At 41.5% G+C, this 24,612-nt stretch overlaps 1 protein-coding gene across 1 annotated transcript in view; it reads left to right on the top strand.

The window, feature by feature from the left end:
• SDK1 (sidekick cell adhesion molecule 1) overlaps window positions 1-24,612 on the top strand; it is a 687,887-nt gene that overhangs the window by 342,821 nt on the left and 320,454 nt on the right. The window contains exon 6 of the mRNA XM_084641923.1: window positions 22,886-23,019. Coding sequence (XP_084498049.1) covers window positions 22,886-23,019 — 134 coding nt within the window. The remainder of the gene's footprint in view (window positions 1-22,885; window positions 23,020-24,612) is intronic.

The raw sequence follows: 24,612 nt of genomic DNA, 5'->3' as shown, positions 1-24,612 counted from the left end.
TCAGAACTCCGTTCCAGTTTTCGAAATGCCAAAACCTTTGTCAAAATCTCCCAAGGCATGAAGGACAGAGGCCATAACAGGGACCCGAAGCAGTGCCGCGTGAAACTGAAGGAGCTGAGGCAAGCCTACCAGAAAACCAGAGAGGCGAACAGCCACTCTGGGTCAGAGCCCCAAACATGCCGCTTCTATGATGAGCTGCATGCCATTTTAGGGGGTTCAGCCACCACTACCCCAGCCGTGTTGTTTGACTCCTTCAATGGAGATGGAGGCAATACGGAAGCAGGTTTTGGGGACGAAGAAGATGAGGAGGAGGAGGAGGTTGTAGATGGCTCACAGCAAGCAAGCGGAGAAACCGGTTTTCCCGACAGCCAGGAACTGTTTCTCACCCTAGACCTGGAGCCAGTACCCCCCGAACCCACCCAAGGCTGCCTCCTGGACCCAGCAGGCGGAGAAGGGACCTCTGGTGAGTGTACCTTTTAAAATGCTATACATGGTTTAAAAGCAAGCATGTGAAAGGATTACTTTGCCCTGGCATTTGCGGTTCTCCTAGATGTAGTCCTAAAGCCTTTGCAAAAGGTTTCTGGGGAGGGCAGCCTTATTTCGTCCTTCATGGTAGGACACTTTTATCACTCCAGGCCAGTAACACATACTCAGGAATCACTGTAGAACAAAGCATTGCAGTGTATGTTTGCTGGCATTCAACCAAAATCCGTTCTTTCTCTCTCTGTGTTATCCTCAGGAGAGTGAGATATAATTCATGGTCACCTGGTTGAAATAGGGTGCTTTTCTTCAGGGACACATTCCTGCTGGGCTGTTTGCCTGTGGCTGAACAGAAATGTTCTCCGCTGTTAGCCACGGGGAGGGGGGAGGGTTGAAGGGGTAGTCACGCGGTGGGAGGAGGCAAAATGCGACCTTGTAACGAAAGCACATGTGCTATGTATGTAATGTTAACAGCAAGGTTTACCCTGAAAGAGTGTAGCGACTGTTTTATAAAATGTGTGTTTTTAAATACCGCTGTCCCTTTTTTTTTCTCCACCAGCTGGATGTGTTTCAATGATCACAGGATCTTCTCCTTCCCAGAGGCTAGTGAAGCTTAGAAAGAAAAAAAAACGCACTCGAGATGAAATGTTCTCCGAGCTAATGCTGTCCTCCCACACTGACAGAGCACAGACGAATGTGTGGAGGCAAATAATGTCAGAGTGCAGGAAAGCACAAAATGACCGGGAGGAGAGGTGGAGAGCTGAAGAGAGTAAGTGGCGGGCTGAAGAGAGTAAGTGGCGGGCAGAAGACAGGGCTGAAGCTCAAATGTGGTGGCAGCGTGATGAGAGGAGGCAGGATTCAATGCTGAGGCTGCTGCAGGACCAAACCAGAATGCTCCAGTGTATGGTTGAGCTGCAGCAAAGGCAGCTGGAGCACAGACTGCCACTGCTGCCCCTCTGTAACCAACCGCCCTCCTCCCCAAGTTCCATAGCCTCCACACCCAGACGCCCAAGAACGTGGTGGGGGGGCCTCCGGCCAACCAGCGACTCCACAACAGAGGATTGCCCAAAAAAAAGAAGGCTGTCATTCAATAAATTTTAAAGTTGTAAACTTTTAAAGTGCTGTGCTTAATGTGCTGTGTGGCATTTTCCTTCCCTCCTCCACCACCCCTCCTGGGATACCTTGGTAGTCATCCCCCTATTTGTGTGATGAATGAATAACGAATGCATGACTGTGAAGCAGCAATGACTTTATTGCCTCTGCAAGCGGTGATTAAAGGGAGGAGGGGAGGGTGGTTAGCTTACAGGGAAGTAGAGTGAACCAAGGGGCGGGGGGTTTCATCAGGGAGAAACAAACAGAACTTTCACACTGTAGCCTGGCCAGTCATGAAACTGGTTTTCAAAGCTTCTCTGATGCGTGCCGCGCCCTCCTGAGCTCTTCTAACCGCCCTGGTGTCTGGCTGCGCGTAACCAGCAGCCAGGCGATTTGCCTCAATCTCCCACCCCGCCATAAACGTCTCCCCCTTACTCTCACAGATATTGTGGAGCACACAGCAAGCAGTAATAACAGTGGGAATATTGGTTTCGCTGAGGTCTAAGCGAGTCAGTAAACTGCGCCAGCGCGCCTTTAAACGTCCAAATGCACATTCTACCACCATTCTGCACTTGCTCAGCCTGTAGTTGAACAGCTCCTGACCACTGTCCAGGCTGCCTGTGTACGGCTTCATGAGCCAGGGCATTAAGGGGTAGGCTGGGTCCCCAAGGATACATATAGGCATTTCAACATCCCCAACAGTTATTTTCTGGTCTGGGAAGAAAGTCCCTTCCTGCAGCTTTTGAAACAGACCAGAGTTCCTGAAGATGCGAGCGTCATGCACCTTTCCCGGCCATCCCACGTTGATGTTGGTGAAACGTCCCTTGTGATCCACCAGAGCTTGCAGCACTATCGAAAAGTACCCCTTGCGGTTTATGTACTCGCCGGCTTGGTGCTCTGGTGCCAAGATAGGGATATGGGTTCCGTCTATAGCCCCACCACAGTTAGGGAATCCCATTGCAGCAAAGCCATCCACTATGACCTGCACATTTCCCAGGGTCACTACCCTTGATATCAGCAGATCTTTGATTGCGTGAGCTACTTGCATCACAGCAGCCCCCACAGTAGATTTGCCCACTCCAAATTGATTCCCAACTGACCGGTAGCTGTCTGGCGTTGCAAGCTTCCACAGGGCTATCGCCACTCGCTTCTCAACTGTGAGGGCTGCTCTCATCCTGGTATTCATGTGCTTCAGGGCAGGGGAAAGCAAGTCACAAAGTTCCATGAAAGTGCCCTTACGCATGCGAAAGTTTCGCAGCCACTGGGAATCGTCCCAGACCTGCAACACTATGCGGTCCCACCAGTCTGTGCTTGTTTCCCGAGCCCAGAATCGGCGTTCCACAGCATGAACCTGCCCCATTAGCACCATGATGCATGCATTGGCAGGGCCCATGCTTTCAGAGAAATCTGTGTCCATGTCCTGATCACTCACGGGACCGCGCTGACGTCGCCTCCTCGCCCGGTATCGCGTTGCCATGTTCTGGTGCTGCATATACTGCTGGATAATGCGTGTGGTGGTTGATGTGCTCCTAATTGCCAAAATGAGCTCAGCGGCCTCCATGCTTGCCTTGGTATGGCGTCCGCACAGAAAGAAGGCGCAGAACGATTGTCTGCCGTTGCTCTGACGGAGGGAGGGGCGACTGACAACACGGCTTACAGGGTTGGCTTCAGGGAGCTAAAATCAACAAAGGGTGTGCCTGCACATCAAGGAGTATTTCAGGCAGGACTGCACGGAGGGTTCCAATAAGAAATGGTGCACCAAAGTTATCGTTCTTATTGGAACAAGGAGGTTAGCCTGGCCTCTGATTGATACATGGCTAGATTAACCTCGCTGCGCCTTCTCTGTGACTGACTGCAGTGTGATCTAGACAGGGGAGGAGGAAAATGAGTCCAAAACAAATCTGGTCTATGTCTTGTTCTGACCCACTCCATCGATCCTTTACATCTTTGGCTGGCAGCAGACAAAACAGGCGCGAAATGATTGTCTGCCCTTGCTTTCACGGGGGGAGGGAGGGTGGGAACGGGGTCCTGACGACATGTACCCAGAACCACCTGCGACAATGTTTTTTGCCGCATCAGGCATTGGGATATCAACCCAGAATTCCAATGGGCAGCGGAGACTGCGGGAACTGTGGGATAGCTACCCACAGTGCAACGCTCCAGAAGTCGACGCTTGCCTCGGTACTGTGGAAGCGCTCCGCCGAGTTAATGCACTTAATGCACTTAGAGCATTTTCTGTGGGGACACACACACTCGAATATATAAAACCGATTTCAAAAAAACCGACTTCTATAAATTCGACCTAATTTCGTAGTGTAGACATACCCGGAGTATACTCTTTCCCTTTCCAAGGTGGGGTTACTAAATCAGGCATTTTGCAGCTGCTGAAGCGAGATCCTTGTGTCATTGTTACAGGATAAACTGTACTTGAGACCCTTTTAGTACCTCTCAAGTGCTCCCGAGGGGGAGGGTACACCTTTGTACCTTCACTCCAGCTTGAGCAGAACCATGAAATTCAACCACTCAGGGACTGGATCTCTTGGCAGCAGCACAATATTTCTCAACCATGTTAATGACACAGGCCCAACTGGGTGTGGCACCTGTAAGCCCTTTTACTCTGCGGGTTTATGACTAGTGAGCTGATTAAAGCAACTCAAAACAGCATCTTCAAAACAAAATATTCATTCACCCACAGATACAAAGGGTAAAAACAATGGTATATTTCTCCTTATCTAATCCTTCATCTTTCCTTGCAACTTTGGTGCATTTCATCTAGTGCTGTGCAGTTACCTCTCTCTGTATTCAGAGAAGCAGACTGCTGCTGTCTCTCTGCATGCCTGTCATGTCCTAAGCAGTCTCTGACCACTCACTTAGCCCCCACCATTTTCTAGGCCCATGGTCCTCTAATGTTTGTTAGCCTACTTTTGATGCTAGGCTTAGTCTTGGGAAGAGTAAACCATTTTTATCCTGGCGGGAGTCAGGTAGGGGGTATTCCCCAATAAACAGCTTCCCCATTGTTTCCTCAAATACTCTTGTCTGTGTCACTGTTTCCCTGCCCTGCTTGGTTCCTTTAACAATCCCTTTTAACAATGTAACTCCAATGTAATTCCTAGCGAATACCCCATCATAAACAAACACTGACACATGCACAATATTAACCAGAAATAATACAGAGATTTCCCAGCATGTAACAACACCTTGTAAGAATTGCCTTTAGAGAGTGTGGATATTAAAAGCAAGCAATCTGTGGAGCTACTATGGACCAGCAGTCAGAGAAACCACTTTCTCTGTTTTGAGACTGACATGTTTAAAGAAGTCAGGATTTTTAAAAAGTGTGGTGTTTCGCTGGTAGTGTTTAAGGTTCATCAGGAAAGATTCTGAAACAGCTGAAACCATTTATTCCTTTTACTGACTGAAAACTAAAATAGCTTTACAAATTTCAGCAGTTGGTTTGTTTTGTGTTAGACAAAACACATACATCCAGCTGTTGTATTTTCTGTTCCTGCCAGGTAAGAGCATGATGCACAGACTAAAGGAAGTGCATCACAAATGCTTACTATATCAAAGCTTCCGTCCGTGCACAGTAGCAAAATCTCATTGTGTATATTATCTTTCATCTATGTTCTTACACCACACCCATCACTGTGTATGTGGCTTCTGTGCTTCAGTAAACTGCAATTGTGCAGTTGCAGGTTTTGTGGCTTATTGAAAAGTAGCTTAGCAAGAATCTGCTGTATTGCACTACGTGGTCACTTTGTGAATCAGATTTTCTGATGGCTCTTATTGTAACAAGATTTTTTTTTTTTAAATTTGGTACTATTGAGCAATCTTTGTCAAGACCTTCCTGTACCACCTTAGTCTACATTCAGTGGGGGGTCTATTACAACTGGTACATTTGGAAATATGAAAACTATTTATCTGTGCTTTGTCTTTGAAGATAGAGTACATGGTTGCAATAGAAACTCACTTAGCCACCCACAGTCCCTAAGAGATAGGGACATAGTTTTGTCTGAGGTATTATGGTTTATTATTTTGAAAAGAACTGAGGAGGGGAACTTAATGGCTGTTAGCATGCACAGGTTGCAGACCTTTGAGCTTTGAGATCTGAATCTGCACAAGATTCACAGGGTGGTATCCGTTTATTACAACTACAAAACCTCATAGCACAAAACGTATAGATGAATAACTTGTTAATGTATCAAAATACTCATTTTAAGACATTAAGAGCTACAGAAGAATATAATTATTTAATATGCATAATACACAACACTCAATATGTATGACATTGCATATCACAAAGCATAATGGCCATAGATTGTAGCTCCAGTAATAACGGTTTTATACGCACCAATTGATAGGAGCTTTGAAGCAGACCCCTGAATTCTGCCCTTTGCAACTTTTAGGCAGATTGGTGCTGCGTTGATTCTGTAGTCCTTGTCAGCTATTTGGCAATCTCATTTTTCTATAGTGTTTTGGCAGAGATGAACTGCGTCGTTTTTAACCTTCTGCTCTCCTGCCACTTATTTAGCTGTTGGAAGCAAAGCTTGAATAGGAGAGCAGGCTTTGAGGATACTATTTCCTCCATAGTCATGTGCCTTTTCTCTCCCAAGAGCTCTTGAAGCACGGAGATGATTTAAATATATTAAAAGACTAAAGTGAAATCAGAATTTAAATAGTTGCTTTTTAATTAGCATTAACATTGTTAGTTTCCATAACTACCATAGAAATTCCCTCCAGGATGACACTTATTTTACAGATAATCTTTAATTTAGAAGAAATTATAAGATTCTGCAAATATTTGTAGAGACATTGGGACATATTTATTAATGAATGGCCTGAGCATTTAAGCACATGAGTATCTTTATTCATCTGACTAGTCCCATTGAACTCGATGACTTGTTGATTGTTTAATATTAGTATTGCCGTAGTGGCTAGAGGTCTCACAAATCCATTGTGCTAGGCACTGCATACACATATAATGAAAAGATAGTCCCTGTCCCAAAGAATTTATAATCTTAGTGTATGACAAGAGACAATAGGTGGATACAAGAAACTGGAGCGAGCCCATGGTAACAGTGAGTCTAACATGATCAGTGTAATAAATAGCAGGCACACCCACTGCTTGTCCTCCTAGACATTTTCAGCTGTTTTGTTCACAATTGGTATAGCTAAGATTTGAAGGAGCATAATGTAATGGCTTTGTGCATTTTTACAGACATTTCCTCCCCCTCATGGGAGAAAGTGTGAAGGTGCTTGTAGGAAAATTTGAGTAATGGCCTATAAAGGCTGGCACCATTTAGCAGAACAGAGGTAGTCATCAAGTAAAGTTAGTCACATGGTTGTGTTGACAGGAAATGGCACTTAGGCATGCACTGTGCATACCTACAACTATGTGAGCCTAGGTGATGTGTAGAAATACTCACTGTGCATACACAAGCCACGTAGCTGCACACATACATGGCCAATTAAACGCATAATAAGCCATGTGTACACACAAGTACACAATTTCTACAAGCATCTTAGGTAGTTGCATGCCTAATTTTGGTGTGTGTTGATTTGGAAAATCTGGTTCAGAATTTTCTAGCACAAGGGGGTGCAGAACAGGAGAGATTGCTTTTCCCAATCAGGTACTAGTTCTCAACATAGAATGGTACCTTGCATTTTTTAGAAGTGGTGTGGTAGAACAATAACAGTTTTAAAATGAAGCTGCTTTTATACCAACTGGCTAGTTTTTATAGTATTTTATCCAATTAGGGTTTAATTCCATTAATCACAAAGTAACAACCATAGTGCATCAGCCTGCATTCTTTGAGCCCCCAGCCAAACACCTTCGGAAGTTAATGGGAGTTAGCAATGGGCAAGGAATGCAGGATCAGGCCCACAGTGCAGCAAATCTTTCATATCCCTTTATCTGCAGGCAGGTTCTTACAGATGTAAAAACCTTCCTAGGAAACTGCTTAATCTACATTAAATGAATAGGGATGTGACTCAGGAAGCAGGAAAAGAATTGAAATTCACAGCTCTGTGGGTTTAAACTGCCGTCTTTGCATACTACTTTAATGCTACCCTGGCGTGCTTCGTTGAGCCTGTGTGCAGATGATTTGATCCTAAATTGTGAATTTCCATTCTTATGTGGATGTATGTTTCATCCTTACAATAAGAATTACCACAGAAGACCATTCTGTAAGCTCCTTGGGGCAGCAGAGATTCTGCCTCTCTGTAATAAATAGCTACAGTAAAACTTCCAGAATTAAAGGGCTTTTTTAGTTGATGATGTTCCCTTCAGCCAGTGAAGCATGGGGTTTCTTCAAGCCACCAGCTCTCCTTCTTCTGAAGGTAGCACCACTGAGATGGTGTTTGTGTTGCTGGTTCCTGTCACTTTTTCTTCATACCTGGACTGGTAACAGGCTGTATCTTTCTACAGAGTGAAAAACTGAAAGCTTGTTCCAGGGTATGACTCTCTAGTTTCCTCCTCTGAAATATGCAAATGTATGGCAAAGAGTAGAGACTGGGAGGTGAGGGGGGAAGACATTTGTTGTACTCATGATTTTTGAGTGAAGAGTACTACACTGAACACTTTCAGAATATTGTCTAGGGAGCAATACCTTAAGCTCTGTTGAAATGTGATTCTCTGATTATAACGATCCATGTTCCATGCATACACTACTAACCTGTTTGAGGCATGGGGAATTGAATCTAAAACAGCTGCTTCAAAAACTCAGGCTGTCCGATGAGCTAAAGGAGCAATTTCAGCACTTCAGTCGGAACAGGGATCTATAAAGTAGCAGATCTGACACGTCTCCCATGGCACATGTATATGTTAGCATGCATATGCATAGGACACACTCTGATAGTCTTTTAAAAAATTACATGTGGGTTTTTGTCAGTGATCCCCAAGACTGCTTAGAAAGCTTATTGAGGTAAAAACTGAACTTAAACATATCAAATACCCAGAGAGAACCTGCTTCAATACAGAAATAAAACCCCATCCAACTGCATACCCCTAGTTGTCACCTACCACTCCACACTGGAACCTGTGTGGGGTATCATCAAACAGCTACAACCCATACTTGATGGAGACTCCATCCTGAAAGAAATTTTTCCCGAACTCTTTCTTCTGACCTTCAAACAACCCCCTAACCGCCCAAAGCTCATCTGCTCTCTTCTTCCCCTCCCCTTCCCAAAAGAAGGTAACAGGCAGGAACTAATATTATCACTAAGAATATGAGTTGGATAATTCTAAGTGTAAGAGAAGGTGCTGTCTGCATTCCTCTTAAGCTGCATTAGGAAGCAGTGGAATTTATTTTTATCTAACCTAAGTAAGATGTAATGTAACCTTTCATTATTGATCTTTACAGTAATAATCAAACCATCCTTTCAACATTTACAAGGTTTGTTTAGAAGAAAATGAAATAAATACATTTATCTTGTTATTTTCAACTGAAAAACCATCTCCTCTTTCATGTTCTATTCCTGCAGCAAAGGGATAAGGACATTTTAATGTTTTCCTGCATCTATTTGTATGTTTTTATTGTGTTGCAGCATTAGTAGATACCTGATGCTGCTGTTATATAAATGTGAGTAAGTGAGGCGAGATTCTCAGTACAGAGTGAAGTGGGTAATATAAATCAGTAATTTAAGGTGATGGCAAAAAGAATGAGGAGTACTTGTGGCACCTTAGAGAGTAACACATGTATTTGGGCATAAGCATTCGTGGGCTAAAACCCACTTCATCAGATGCATGGACCGGAAAATACAGTAGAAAGATATATATATATACAGAGAACATGAAAAGATGGGGGTTGCCATACCAACTCTAATGAGACAAATCAATTAAGGTGGGCTATTATCAACAGGAGAAAAAAACTTCTGTAGTGATAATCAGGATGGCCCATTTCAAACAGTTGACAAGAAGGTGTGAGTAACAGTAGGGGGTAAAATTAGCATGGGGAAATAGTTTTTAGTTTGTGTAATGACCTGTTTGCTGACCATTAACTCAGCAATTACACCTCTTCTCCGGATGAGGGGATTAACAGCCAGCAACATTCTGCTGAGTTGTAGGAGCAAATCCCTAAAACTTGAGCAACAGAAGTGTCCACGGGTGAAAAAGATTGTAGTACAGGCTCTGGGGCATCACAGGCTTTCATTTCTTGGTCTGACTGTTATCTAGAGTTATGTGCATTGGTGATACAGGGCACATTCTGTTCACAGCTCAAGAAACATAAGACAGTTTGGTAATTCACAGGCATATTTATTGGGATTTGTAAATTCTTATAACTGAGTATTTTCAATGCTGAGGATAAAAAGGCTGTACATGGCACACTGTAGCCATAAACCCAGAAAAACCAAAGTGCATCCAATGACAACAGATCAGTGTTCCACTGGACTGCTCACTGAGCATATCTTTTATGTATCACCCAACATATCTGAACAAAGCAGTCTTTCATTTGCATCCTCTGAGTTCCACATTGCCCTTCACATTAAGGAATATGTTGTGGTGCTTCCAGTCTCAATATTCAATAGTGCTGTGACAAAGGGGGTTGAAGCTCTTTGCTCCCCATATATTTGACAGATACTTTTAAAGCTGAAGTCACTCTCATTCTATCCTGAGGCTGGCAAGATTGACTGAAAAAGCTTTGTTCTTCTAACATAATCAAGCTATACTGGTCTAAGGAATTCAAGTATTTGTTACTGTCCAACTGAAGTGAATTTTATGTCATTAACTCACAAGTCAAATAGGCTATAAGTCATATAAACAACGAATCTATTGATTTAATTTAGAAATAAACGGAGTTGATAGATTACCTACCTTTCTGTTCTTGGGAACACAGCCCAGGCTGAAATAAAAAATCCTATGATCTGCTGTGTTTTAATCATACATAATCCAAATTTTTGTTGGTTATTGAACTCATCTTTTAGTTTATGGACTCAAAGGCAACACTTTGGTTTCAGGTACAAATACAAATGCACTCTTTATGGGGCTACATCTCAGAATTTCTAAGAGGCTATCTCTCAGAACATTTGTTTTTAAAAGGCACTGACATAAGTGAAGTTTCATGGATACTAATATGTGTACTATTGCAACTGGTGGGAAGAAGAACTTCTGATCATAAGGATATTGAAAACATAAGGCCATTTCATGCTTCCCATATCAGTACATTACTCCTGGGGGAACTCTGTGCCAGAAAAATAAAAATTCTGCGCACAATATTTCAAAATTCTGTAAATTTTGTTTGTTAAAATAACACTACATAATTAGGCCAGTTTCAATTATTTTGGTAATTTACTGTCAGTAAGTATGTCTGTAACAATACAGACACAGAACAAAATTTCCTGAGGAGTAGAGAGTTAAAGAAACCTCTATGACAACCCAGTTCCTGTTTCTCTGCCCCCCAGAGCCCAGCCGGGGGGCTGGACACCCACAACCCCTCCCCCTCAGAGCTGAGCCATGCCCCCCCAGCCAATTCACCCACACCCCTTCCCCCAACATAATCCAGCCACAGGGTCCCCCCAGCCCAGATACTTGACCTCTTCACCTCCCTGAGCCCAGCTGCAGGCTCCCCCTTGTCCAGATACCTGCATTCCTTTCTCCCAGAGCTCAGTTGTGGGGTCTGCCCTTGCCCAGGTACCCGCATCTCCTTCCCCCCAGAACCCAGCTGTGTCCCCCCCAGCCCAGATACTTGCACCCCCCCCGGAGCCCAGTCGCAGCCCCCCCCAGCCCAGGCACCTGTCCCCTCCCCCTCCAGAGCCCAGCCATGCCCTTCCAGCCCAAACACTCACCCCCCTACCCCTCAGAACCCAGGGATCCAGAGGGTGAAACAGCCTGATGCTGGGTCCAGGGCTTGTGTGGCGTTTCCTACGCACCACCATTTCGTTCTCTCAGGGCGTGCAGGGAACTGCAGCTGCTGGGTACCCTTTAGCTCCTTCTCCCTCTCCCGGTAGTGTCTTTTTTGTTTGAGCTGAGCTGGGCTCTGCTGGGTCCAGTGGCCCCCAGTGGCGGACAGCAGCACTGCAGTCCATTTCTGTAGGGGAAAGGAAACTGCAAAAAACATTTAATTTTTGCAAAATTGTGCATTGTGCAGTGGTGCAGAATTCCCCCAGGAGTAGTACATCCAGAGAATTCTCTGCCAGCAGGTCCTTCTCTGTTACTATAGGAGGGGATAACCTGATCTTTTTTTATATAATTTTACTTTCTCTCTTAAACATTGGTAGGTTTCACCTTATTCTATTCACTTGTTAGGGTTTGGAAACCTTGATCTGTGGCCTTGAAGATTTGACCTCTCATCGGGTATCATTTCTGCTCCTTTTTACATAATCTCAGGTTTATAGAATTCTGCAGCGAGCAAGTTATAACACAAACTATGGTGTACCATGTCATTATACTTCTAAATACCTAAAATACTGTAGAGATCCCAGGTGGGTCAGACATTATCTTTTATTGGTTCAATTTCTGTTTGTGACAGAGACAAGCTTACACAGAGCTCTTCTTTATAGATCCTTGGCTTTCTATTTGACAAAGAATTGATTATGAAGTGTTACTAATTGTATAGAAGTCATTACATAGAATGTCACAGATATCTTAGTGATTTGGTGGTCCCCTCCATTCCCAGAGCTTCCTGTATTCTCCCTGTATTCTCCCAGGACTTTTAAGATCACCGTATGGTTGAAGATCATGTTTGCTTGCCATCTTGCTTAACATATATCTTGCCTGTGTTATAAATATGGAATTGTTAGTTCATTTTAAATCTCTGTTAAAGTCCTATTTGTTTACTCGTCTGTATTTTACCATTTGTTTTGTAGTTATTGGATTAAAGCACTCTGAGGTGTTTGCATTGAGGGCACCATTCAAAGTAAAGTGAATGACGGACTGGCTTGAAAACAATAGTACAGAAGAGAGTCTTTCAGCAGAGAAACGGAATTTACAGGGACCAAGATAAACGTATACATTACTGAATATGTATCTACAGTAAATACAAAATTGTTCAATTCGAGAGATGGGGGATTGTAGTTAGCAAAGTATTGCAAAACCACTAGTTATTGGAAGACAAGTGTTTGAAATATAAATACACCGTGAGTGGGTGGATGGGTATAATTAAAGAGATATTAAAGGAATTTAAAAATGAGCAGGCAAAAAGAAGTTGTCTTTAGCCTGCAGTCATGACAAAACTTCTGATAGTCAAACTGAAAAGCAGAAGTAAGGAAAATTAAGACTAATAATAACAACATTTATATAATCCTTTACATCTTTGAAGTGTTATACAGACTAACAATTTCATCCCCAAAATACATTCCTGAGGTAAAAATGTCAACCCCATTTTACTAATGGCAGAACAAATACACAGAGAGGTTAAATAATTTGCCCAAAGCCATACATCATTGGCAGTGCAAGAATTACTAGTGCTTGTGAAAACGCTGGATTACTGGACTGACAACCCTGGAGAATAAAGTCCTCAGGTACATCACAGGCTATGGCAGGACATACTTCTCCATGCCACCATATCTATTTGCCCTAATTCTTTTCTCCAACTATAGAGTTGAAAAGTAGTTTAGTTCCTGTCTTCATTCAGTTCTTCACTTGTCTGTTGAGATAGCCAGGACCACTGCCAAGTTTGGAAGTAGTTTTTGTGAAGTGGACATTTGTCTTCTGAGAGCTGAGGAAGAGTGAGGCCACTAGGTCACTTACTAATACCTTACATATAGAATAGCACCTTTTTTATCTTGAAGGGTTCCAGAATGACCTACAAACGACTGGATACTCCTTCTTCGACATGCAGTCACATCCGGAAGTGAGGTCTGCAGGCAGATTAATACATTCATAGATTATCAAGCCAGAAGAGACCACTGTGACCATCTCGTCTGTCCTCTTGTATTACACAGGCCATAGAATTTCCCTGAATTAACTCCTGTTTGAACTGGATCATATCTTTTAAAAATTTCCAGTGATCAAGAGTCTACCACAACCCTTGGTAAATTGAACCAAAAGGTTAATTACACTCACTGTTAAAAACTTGCATCTTATTTCCAGTCTGAATTTGTCTAGCTTCAATTTCCAGCCATTGTTATACCTTTGTCTGCTAGACTGAAAAGCTCTCTATTACCAAATTTTTTTGCCCATGTAGATACTTATAGACTGTGATCAAGTCATCCCTTAACCTTCTCTTTTTAAAAACTTTTTGCTTCTTGAATTTGTCGCCATAAGGCATGTTTTCCAATCATGGCAATTTCATGGCTCTTTTCTGAACCCTCTTCAGGTTTTCAACATCCTTCTTGAACTGTGCTCACCAGAACTGGACACAGTATTCTAGTAGCAGTCACACCAGTGCCGAATACAGAGATAATATAACCTTTACTCCTACTCGAGATTCCCCTGTTTATATATCCAAGTATCTCATTAGCCTTTTGGCAACAGCATTGTATTGAGAGCTCATGTCCAGCTGATTATCCACCACAATACCCAAGGCCTTTTCAGAGCCACTGCTTCCCAGGATAAAGTTGCCCATCCTGTAAGTGTGGATAGCTGGCACAAAACACTGCCCAACTTGTTGTGTGGATGTTGAAGGAGGAATAGATTTTTAGCCAAGAAAATTGGGCAACATCTATTAGAAAGATATAGCTGAATTGTGTTTGTTGGGATTTGAACCTGTGACTACAAAAAGTATAGATGCTTCAAATACTGTGGTACAAATGGTTAAAACCAAACATTCTTGAAAAGCCATGGATAAGATTCTGCTTTGAATTACACTGTGAGAGCAGAAACAGTGTGTTCAGGGGAGAGTTACAGAAACAAATGTAAAATGGCAGAAGCAATGCCAATGGCAGATGCAGAATTGGCAGTAAATAGACATAGGGGCATCAAGATTAGCAATGTTATGGCACTTCTAAATTTATCTGGTAAATAAATTATTAGGGAGTTGAAGATTCATCTCTGTCATTGTCACTTAATCCATCATCTGTTCATTGTGATGCCCTGAGGCAAGAGGCATGCCACTGATAATTTGTTTTTGTTCAATACAGTTCATTGTCATGGCTCACTTTTGTAATTATTTTCAGGAATAGCTATCAATGAAACAGTGCTAGAAACATATAAGCAGCGGTGCAAGTAGCTTTTAATTCTTACCGGTACGCATAGGTGACTCATGGGAGGGACATAAGGAGGGGCACCAGTTAAAGAGGGGGCACGTGGCCTCCTTATGTGACCCCCCCACATGACTCCTCCCCACTCCACCCCCAGCCCAGGGCCCCCATGCTCTACACATCCCCTCCCCATCCCACTTTTCCTGGGGCAGGCTCTGTCTTCCCGCTGTGCCGGATACCAATTTCTGAACTGCAGGACTTTCCCGGGAACCACAGCAATGCTGCCAGGTCCTCCGGTGTGGCTGTACCGCCCCATGTCCCTCCCTCAGCCCTGTCCTCCAGCAGGGCTGTACAAACCCCAGACAGGAGATGCAGCTGCGTGGAAGGCTGGGGGCAGTACAGACATGCCGGAGGAGCTGCTGGCGTGGGGCTGCCCATCGCCCCCACATTCTGCTCCTTTCACCACTGTGGTTCTCAGGAGAGCCCTGCGGTTCTGAAAATGTGTCTTTCCGGTACAGTGTACCGGCAATAAATACCTTAATGGTACGGCGTAACTAACTGAACCTGCTTACTTGCACCACTGCATATAAGACTCTTCCAGCAGGAGATCTTTAAAACCAAACTACAAACTATAATAACACTACATTATAGTGATCTGCTGTAGCAGAAAGGTAGGTGCTATTTGATAACACCAAAAATATTCCTTTCACAATAGAGGAGGTAAAAAGCCAATGTAAAAAATGAACAGAGAACTCTCTTTTATTCAGTACAAGAAAATGCTTCATAGTGAGGCAATATTTACTTGTATTTGTATCTTAAAATTGGCCTGCCAAATCTCAAACTAATACAAATAGCCTCTTGCTCATCTTTAGTGTAGTCAGTTAGCTTTATAGATCAGTGACCTGTGAATACTTCCCAGCAGCCAGATTGTGTTTAAATAATCCATTTATATATAAGTATTTCCACTATTCCTCTCTCTACTGGTTGCTAGCTATGTCCATAGCAACAGATAGTGATGTTTCAAGTGGAGTTCAATGGGTTGATTGTATGATAAACTGGAGAGAGAGCAGAAATCAAATATTCTGTTGACGCACACATACCTTGATTACAGTAACAATTTTATAAAAGAAAAAAGACTTGAAAAGAAAATTGACTTTTCCCCAGAATTTCTGGCTTCCATTCTTGACGGAGTTTTCTGGTTTAGCTTTAAAGTTTGGGATGTGTTCTTCTAGTTTGAGGAACACTGTTACAATAGCATGCCCAGGAGAACAGTTATCACTACACCGTGCTTCAGATAGATACCACTTGCATACTGTGATTCAAGCATAGCCATTACAGGTACTGATGTCGGCTGGACTGAGCTCTTGTTACTTAACAATAATTAAAAAATTAACAAAAATTTCTTTTCTGGGGGGAGAGGGATGATTGTCTCTTTAAAGAAAAACTAAAATTCAGGGCAAGCTTGAAAGATAAAGAACATTTAAACAAAACCTAACTTATGTCGCTTGGCATTTTCTGTATTCATTAGTTTATTATAGAAGACATTTGCTGTGAAGAGGAGCTTTCTCTTTCACTGCACAGCACCTCCTTCACAATTCTGCAATGCTGTCATCATCCTGTATTTAAGGTATCACTCTGTGAAGTCCCTGAGGATGCTTCTTCTTCTTCATCCACGCTATTTGCAGTGGGAAGGCAGCCCTGCCTCAGTTGTCTATTTCCCCCTTTTTAAAAGGTAGTTACACTCAATTTTATCTTGCCCCTCACTTTGCAAAAAAAGGCAATATCTGGGGTGCTAACTAACATGGGCATAATTTAAAAAATATATTTGAAATAAGTATTTTGGGGAACACCTCCTGAGAACCCCCCATTCCCAAAGAAGGAATGAGCCTTACGTCTTGCTGTAGTACCTGAGAGAGAACCCTTAGGGCTCCTTCCAGGTGGCAGGAGCAGGGAGGGTCTTTCATTGTTGACAGCTCTCATGATTTTATCAAAGTCTTACAATATTTGGTGGCTTTTTTAAAGCCACAGTGCCTGGAATCATGTGATTACATGAGAATCTCAACTTTCAGAGGTTTTTTTAGAAAACCATCTTGGCTGCAAAGGAAAGTTTGAAAACTTCTCCCGAGTGCATGCTAAAAACGTTTTTAAAAAACAAAGACAAAAAATCCAACACTTATATTTTTAGGCCAATCCCCTGATTTTTGGGGCCTTGTCTCATGTTTTTTGAATGCTTGGGGTTCGTAATACTGGGCTGTCAGTCCAGGAACCCCAATCTCTAGAAATACTTAATAGGGAGTAGAGGGACAGGAGCAGATGCCACTGGAGATATAGGCATGATCAGTATACCAAGAAGGCTCTGCTATTTTATTAGTAACATTCCCTTTAAAACAGTATTGCCATGGGGAGTGGAGCTCATGATGGGTATAGGGGGAAGTGTAAGTCAAAGCAACAGCCAGGGCCGTCTCTCTGATTTCCTTTCTGCTGAGGCAGTCAGAGCTGCCCAGCTTCAACTCTGCATTTGGCAGGTTGGCCCCCTAGGCTAGCAGACAACCAGCTAAAAGGTCTTAAGACATGTTAGCCTGTACTTCAATGAAAGTTTTCAATTGTGTTAAACTAACTCAATTTTGCTAACATGATTGAAAAAAAACACAGTCTTTTTATGCATCAACTCATCCTTGGGTGCAGAGCTGCAGGCTGGGGAGGGATATGTGCAAATAGTGCCTCAAGGAGTTTTTAACTCCCTTTATATCCTGTAGGAGGATAAAGATGAATGGCATAGGAGAGCAGCCAAGTATTGCCTGTCTTCTGTTGCCTTATTTCCTGTATTTTACAGGCTCTGTAAGAACAGAGATCAAACAATAGAAACAACCAGTGGACAACCTGCTTCAATTTTCTTCCCCAGATTGTCTTGGTGGTTCCTAATGTGCACTGGAAAATTCTGGGGGAAAACAAACACTGTAAATGATTGGTATATTGCAGTTAACCCATTAGCCATCTCTCTCCTCTGCTTGGGGAAGGTCTTAGGTATGCTGTGAAGGTAGTGTAAATAACACACAACTGTAAATAAATTGCACAGGGTGTTGAACCAGCAAGAGGGTCTCCATGTAATTTGTGGACTGAGACAGAGGCAGGACCAAGGCAGCCTCATTGGTGGAGGGGTTAAGTAAACTGGAGAAGTCTCCATCTCACTGTGTTTACAGCTAATCTGTCCCGATTGGCCACTAGTATCTTACCAATGCCAACACTATTTTTGGTTCCTTTTCTTTACTGTAGGTCAGCTAATTGGTTTTGTTTGGACCGTTTTGACTGAGTTTTGGGAAATGGCTGTTCCACCGTATACGTATGAATTGCATATTTCTTTTGTTAAGTGTGAAAGTAAAAAAGAGGATACTCTCTCTTTAAAAACAAATCTTCATGAGAAATCTTGACTGGCTACAAAAACCCTAGAAATAAAAAAACAGGCTGTCAGCTAATGACTGTCCAGAAGGCCTTTAAGCAGAAATGTCCAGAAGTTAGAATTTGGTTTATGTTCTGTTTAGTACACTGCATTAATTGATTTATGCAGTATTAAACATGTGTGTTTGTGTGTGTACTTAATAAGTACACAGCTGTTTTGCAGTATTAAGTACCTGAAATCTGAATATTTTGTTCTGCTCAAGAATGAGATCTGTCCAGGACCCCTCATACTCTGTTGCTACAGGTATGTTATAATATAGCCAACTTCATAATACTTTAGTATAGGATTGAGTGCTGATGAAGGTGAGCTCTTAGTTTTATTTAAACATATATTTTTCTTCTGTCATTAATAATTACCAAAAGTGCCAAGGAAATTTTGGAGGAAAACATGGTGAAATTCTTGCTCCACTGAAATTTGAAAAAAATTCCCATTGTCTTCAGTGGAGCCAGGATTTATATATATTTATAGCCAGATAATGTATATTTATATATGATATTACTGCATATGTTCTGAGGCCAAAAATCCCTCTGGGAATCCTTTAGTATTTACATCATCATTACGCTATAATCTCTTGCATTTCTTAGTAAAATCATTGTTACTGGCGGGGTATCAGTCCTTGTGGAGAAGGATCAGCTCTGGTTACATTATATAAACAAAAGTTTTAAAAAGAAATACAGATTTTCTGGAATTAATGTCTTGTAAAGAGGGTTTTGATGTTTGTATTAGCTGGATGATAGCATTGGAAAAGAGGCTTTATCAAAGGCCTTTTTACTAAAATATTGCATTCTGGAGCTTGAACAGATGGTTCTGTTTTAAGCAGAGGCTGAATCAGGTTATTCTGTGGTTTTGGTTTTATTACTGCAATGATTTAGATTTCCAACATCTGTTTATCCACCAATCTGTTAACTAACAGTCTAGCAAAATATGACTTTCTGAAAATTAGTCCCTTACATTCAAAATTACTGTGTCTATTCATTGGTTGCAATTTTCTATGCAAAAATCCAACAGTTTAGTAATCTGAAGATTTCTTTGAGATATTTTGTTAAATGTTAAAAAAATCCCTTAGTAAATTTATCTTAAAATTTCCCTTGCCTTTCATTCCTGAAGAGTGGCTATATGCTTATTACCCACTATTTTGGGAATTCTCAACCAATCACTTACACTAGTTAAATCAATAACAGCAAGGTAATTATGCATCACTCTTTCCAAAAGTGCTGCATCACCTATAAGGCTTTTGGCTACAACTGTAGCTGGTATTGGATCTGCCTGAAATGTATTCCAGTATTTAAAAATAATGTTCCTTATTGCTGTATCTTTTTGGAATAACTGCAATAGGAACAAATATAATATGCATGGTATTTAAAGATGCTATCATTATTATTTAATAGGAAATTTCTCTTTATCCTGTTTGCTTTATTAAATGCAGTATTGATTACATTTTATATCCTCATTCTGTAAATCTATGAAACATTTCCTTTGATTCAATTTCCAAGTCAATTAAGCTAATACAGTTCCATTCAACATGGAAAAATTGACCCACAGGGATATTTCCTATATCTTTTTTTAATACAAACTTTCAAATGTGATACAATGGGCCATATATGCAGCTGGTGTAGATTGGTGTAACTCAATTCTATGCAACGACACTGCTCCAAGTTACACCAGCTGAGGATCTGGCTCTCTGTCTTTATCAGGAGGTTGAGCTGTCAATAATTATGGGTATCTTTACAAATGGTTACTGTTATCTGTCTTCTGATTATAAAGTCAAAATGTCATGGATAAAATATAACAAACATAGCTTCTATTTAAACAGTCTTCCCACAGTTATTTTGCTCCTCGTTGTTCAGCATACAGCAGTTGGGAATACATGTTCCTTCCATTGCTGTCCCTTTTATGAAGAAGAACATTTCTCCAAAAATAAAATAATTGTGAGTTAATATTAATGGAACCAGACCATGCAAAAACACTATAAAAGGAAAACTCCTTACTGATCTATTGGAGTGAGAATAACTCAAAATGTTCACAGGCTATTTGAGTAATGTTAGTATGTAAACTTTTTCCATCTAACATAATCAATCATTTACACCTGCAAATGTTCCTTTAACATAGATGGAACAGAATTTTTTGCATTTGTTCACAATTTTGTTACATAATCGATAATAAGAAAAATCCAGGTCCCTTGATGGCATCTCAGAGAATATTTCTAAAATGATAGGTTTTCCCAGGGGATTTACTGAAAGCATAATATTGTAAAGAGAACATGTTAGATGATACTGTTGGGAACTCAGGCTTGTATCCTTTAAAAATTTTTTTGCTTATTTCACTTTCCTAGTCAATGGGACTACTACCAATACATCAGGTTAAGCACATGCACACATCTCTGCAGACTCAAACCCTCAGCTGTGAAATCTTTTTTTCTAACAGCAATGTATTCATTATGATAGGATTCAGTAGTTAGTTCATCAATGCCTTTGAAATATTGGGCTTCTGTTATGAGATAACCATTGATTAAAAAAAAAACCCGTTTGTTAACAATTGTAAAGTCCCATTTCATATCTTTGGCAACTGCTCTTTTGCTAACAATTACAGTATAGTTTTCTAATTTATTTAAAGCTCTCTTCTACAGCCAGTTTATGGGGTGGGTGGAATACACATTCCTCTGTCAGTGCCTATATACATAGCTTCTTAAAAAATCTGTGAAACTGTTAGTGCTAGGAGGTTTAGATTAAGATTTTTATTTTAATATGCCCTCTAACTTCTTCAGTCTGTGAACCTTGTGAAGTAGTGAGATAAATATTATTATTCCAATGTTACAAGTGAGGAAATCAAGACACAGAAGGATGAAGTAATTTGGCCAAGATAACAAAGGGTTCCATTCTACCACTCTTATTTCTGCTGAATTATACCTTATTCCACAATGAGCCCCCATTACTTTCAATGAACTAGAGTGTGTCTTGTCCTACATAGCTGCACAGGGGAGTAAGATCCTTCCACTCCCACTAAACATACCCTCTGAAGCTGCACAGGACCAGTCCAGATAGCAGTTCTAGCATAGCTGAAAGAGCAGAAGACTGCATGCATGATATTGCTTTATGACCAAGTGGACAGAGAGGGTCAGAAAGAGAGCATAAATATGTATCCCCACCCGTATGGGCTAGCCAGAACTGTTGGGGCACGCAGTGGGGGTCAACAAAGTTACTTCCCTCTGAGTCTGGTCAGAAATTGTGCCCCCAACCCATATTCAGGGCTATGATTTAAAGGTACCCTTGAGCCTAGTGGACTACTCAGAGTACTGTGACTATGGGTAGAAGATTTGGGCCCAATGTTAGGAGTTTCTTACTTCAAGTTCCATATTCAGATCACTAGACTGTGCCTTTATCAAAGTCAACATAAAAATGACTGCTGCCTGACACACAACTCTGCCACTATAATGCTATGGGGTTCCTATTTAATTTTCATTTTATCTTTGAGCTTCTCATGTCCTCCTAAACCCTCTATTCCAGTGTTTCTCAACCTTTTTGATACCAGGCACCAGCTTGCTGCCTTCCTAAACTGTGTCAGGGAGATCTCAGGGACTGGCACTAGTCTACAGACTGGTTGTTGAGAAACACTGCCCTATCCACACTAAGACCGTATCATGTCAGTGCCTCTTAATGGCTCCAACCCTGGAAATCCAAAAAAAGACCCAATTCTGAACATGAAGTTTAATCTTCTAGGTGGCAGAATATTGTGCTCCTGTTATATGGTCAAATCAGAGTTCCTCATCTTTTATAATTTGTGAATGTGGCATTCTGAATAGTTAATACGGCTGCCTTGAACCATTAGTGATAGCAGCGCTCGTGTTTGGTCTGTGTTGTCATTACAAACCAGGTAAGGAGAACTTAACTTGTGGAAAGGAACAGATTCAATGGAGAGAATATATTTATTCCAAGCACTTAAATTTTTACATATTTGATTTATATTTTATCTAATACACTCAAAAGATTATACAGCACACGTAAAATGCAAACATACTGATCTTACTGCAGTACAAATGATTAGCACTGTCTTACAAGGGAGTTTATGAAGACAATGGTTATGTAGCAGCTCTAAGAAAGAGTAAATTATATTAGACCATGACATTTATTGACTCCCCTAGGACTACACCACCACCTACTACAGAACAGTGCTGTGCTTTCATACCTGGTTTAGATTAAATAGTTTTGCTCTTTGCTACCTCTATATACATGTTTCTTCAGCTGAGCATGTTAATTAGTCTCTTGCTCTTTTTGTATCTGTACCTGAGATAATTACGCAGGCCATAAATATATTTATCTCCTGAAATTCTATTGCCTCTGATTTTTAACTGAACTGGGTGCTCTTATTCCCAGAGTGCTGATCTTCCTACTTTCTGAGAAGGTTTTCAGTCAAACTGGATTTGCAGCAAAATGGTGTTTGCCAGGAGCATTGACCATAACTATATGGGTTACCTGTTCTAACTCTTTCTCTCATCATTCCTTAAATAACTGTTTATTTTTTATATATCACTTATTGTAGTCTTCTATATTACTGGAAGCATCTTAAACAAGGAAGAGAAAGAGAAAAGGCTCAAACATCACAGACCCAAAAGTTCTTGAATCCTTCCTGTGGTTGTGTTTGAAGATAAAGTCTTGCTGTTGAGTTCCACGCATCTCTGTTTGAATGACCTTTGAATATTGTGTAGTGCTGCCAGGTTCTGTTCAGTTTAAGCTTAGTTACTATCATTGTTCCTGTTTTAACATGATGCTTTGTTTTCCTAAACAGAGCTATAACACTGGAGAATCAGTTGGTGATCCTTGCAGCAGAAGCAACAGATGCAGGCGGTTACTATGTGCAAGCAGTCAATGAAAAAAATGGAGAGAACAAGACGAGTCCATTTCTTTATCTGAGTGTAGTGAGTGAGTATTGAAATCTCACCAAAATTGCTTTGGTATTGAGGTCACTGAAAATGTTCCCAAAGATCGGCATGCTGAAAAGAATTTACTAACAAAGAAATCCTGAAAGGAGCTATGCTTCTCTTGGGAGGTATGGAGCACACTCAACTCCCAGTAAAGTCAGTGGGAGTCCAACATTAACTGATTTTACACAAGATTTGGGGTTTGGTATAGAAAGACCTCAGCCTGCTTGGTACCATGGCAAGCACACCATTAATAATCCTTTTTAATGTTTTATTAAAGATACAGAAAAGAGGGAAAAACAGTTAAAGCATTTGAACAAATATTAAGTAAGGCTTTCATTTTATCAACACCCCTTGTTCTCTTTCCCTTTAGCTAGAGGGAGTTTTTAGAAGGAAACCCTGCGTATTTGACAGTCTCTCAAATGGTATTAAAGATAATTACTGTCCTTTTAGGGAAAAGAGAAGAAGTTAGTTGAGATGGGCCAGAGCTTCTGCTGTTGCTGCTGTTAAAGTCCAATCCCATTTCCTAGAAGACAAAACCAAGACATAAAGCCACAAAAGGGGAGACAGAAGAACAGCAAGGATAGTAAATGCAGCCTTTGTCTTTGGTGTTGACTCTCACTTTCAATCTCATGGCTGGAGAAACACAGGCATAGAAAATGGTCATGTTAGCCACTCTGAGACCTGGCAACTTGTACCAGTATTAGGCTATTTAGGGCATTGCAGTTAGCGGTTTCTTTATGAGCTGGTGAGTACATCTCTCAGGATTAGGACAAAGAAGGCCTGGGGTCCCAAGAGATGGTGGTGGTTGTTATCAAGCTGTCTGGAGTGACTCAGGAGCATGAGTACCAACTTCAGGTCAGGCTGTGAAGAAGCAGGGCACACACCCCAAATTGGTTGTGAGTTCTATACTTAGATTTCACCAAGTGTGAATTCCTCAGGCACTACAACAGCTTTAACAGGGAGTCACAGACAGTCCCCTTGGAAACTCCAGTTGATCTTACCACCTAGGTAAGCTTGCCTTTGTGAAAAATAGTCCTTTGCATCAAAAAGAGTTACTCCCTGTCCCAAAGGACCAGTCACTCACCCCAGGCATGATTTTAACATAGCCCTTGAGTTTTGTCAGAAGGCCTTTTTGTTTGTATTAATTCAATCTTTTTGTCTCAACTTTTGCACCTTTCCCCCTCAACATTTGTTGTTGTAGGTTTTTGTGACATTTTATGATCTTTGACTCACTTTTCACAGATGAGCTCACAATTGGGGTAAACTTGTAGACCCAGTTATCACAACAGGTCCTTCTGAACAATCAGCCAGTTGGTTTTGAACCATACCATACTAATCTGGGGATAAAGCTTGACCGCTTTCTGGCCTTTCAACAACAATTGAGAAGGTGTGTACTACTATCCAGTCAATGGTCGCATTGCTCCATAGGCTTAAGTAATGGGGGGAAGAGGAAGGGGCAAGAAACTATCTCTGGCATACTTCTAAGATCTTTCATTTACCCTATCAATATTGCTTCTGTCTTATCTGGGTTGAGTCTCAACTCACTGTTATCAACAGCCTAAGGCTGGCCGCACTCTGAAAAGGTTGGCAT

Source organism: Lepidochelys olivacea (genome assembly GCF_965140295.1).
Source record: "Lepidochelys olivacea isolate rLepOli2 genome assembly, chromosome: 10".
Lineage (NCBI taxonomy): Eukaryota > Metazoa > Chordata > Testudines > Cheloniidae > Lepidochelys > Lepidochelys olivacea.
The sequence above is the reverse complement of the archived record's forward strand: the minus strand, read 5'-3'. Positions and strand labels throughout refer to the sequence as shown.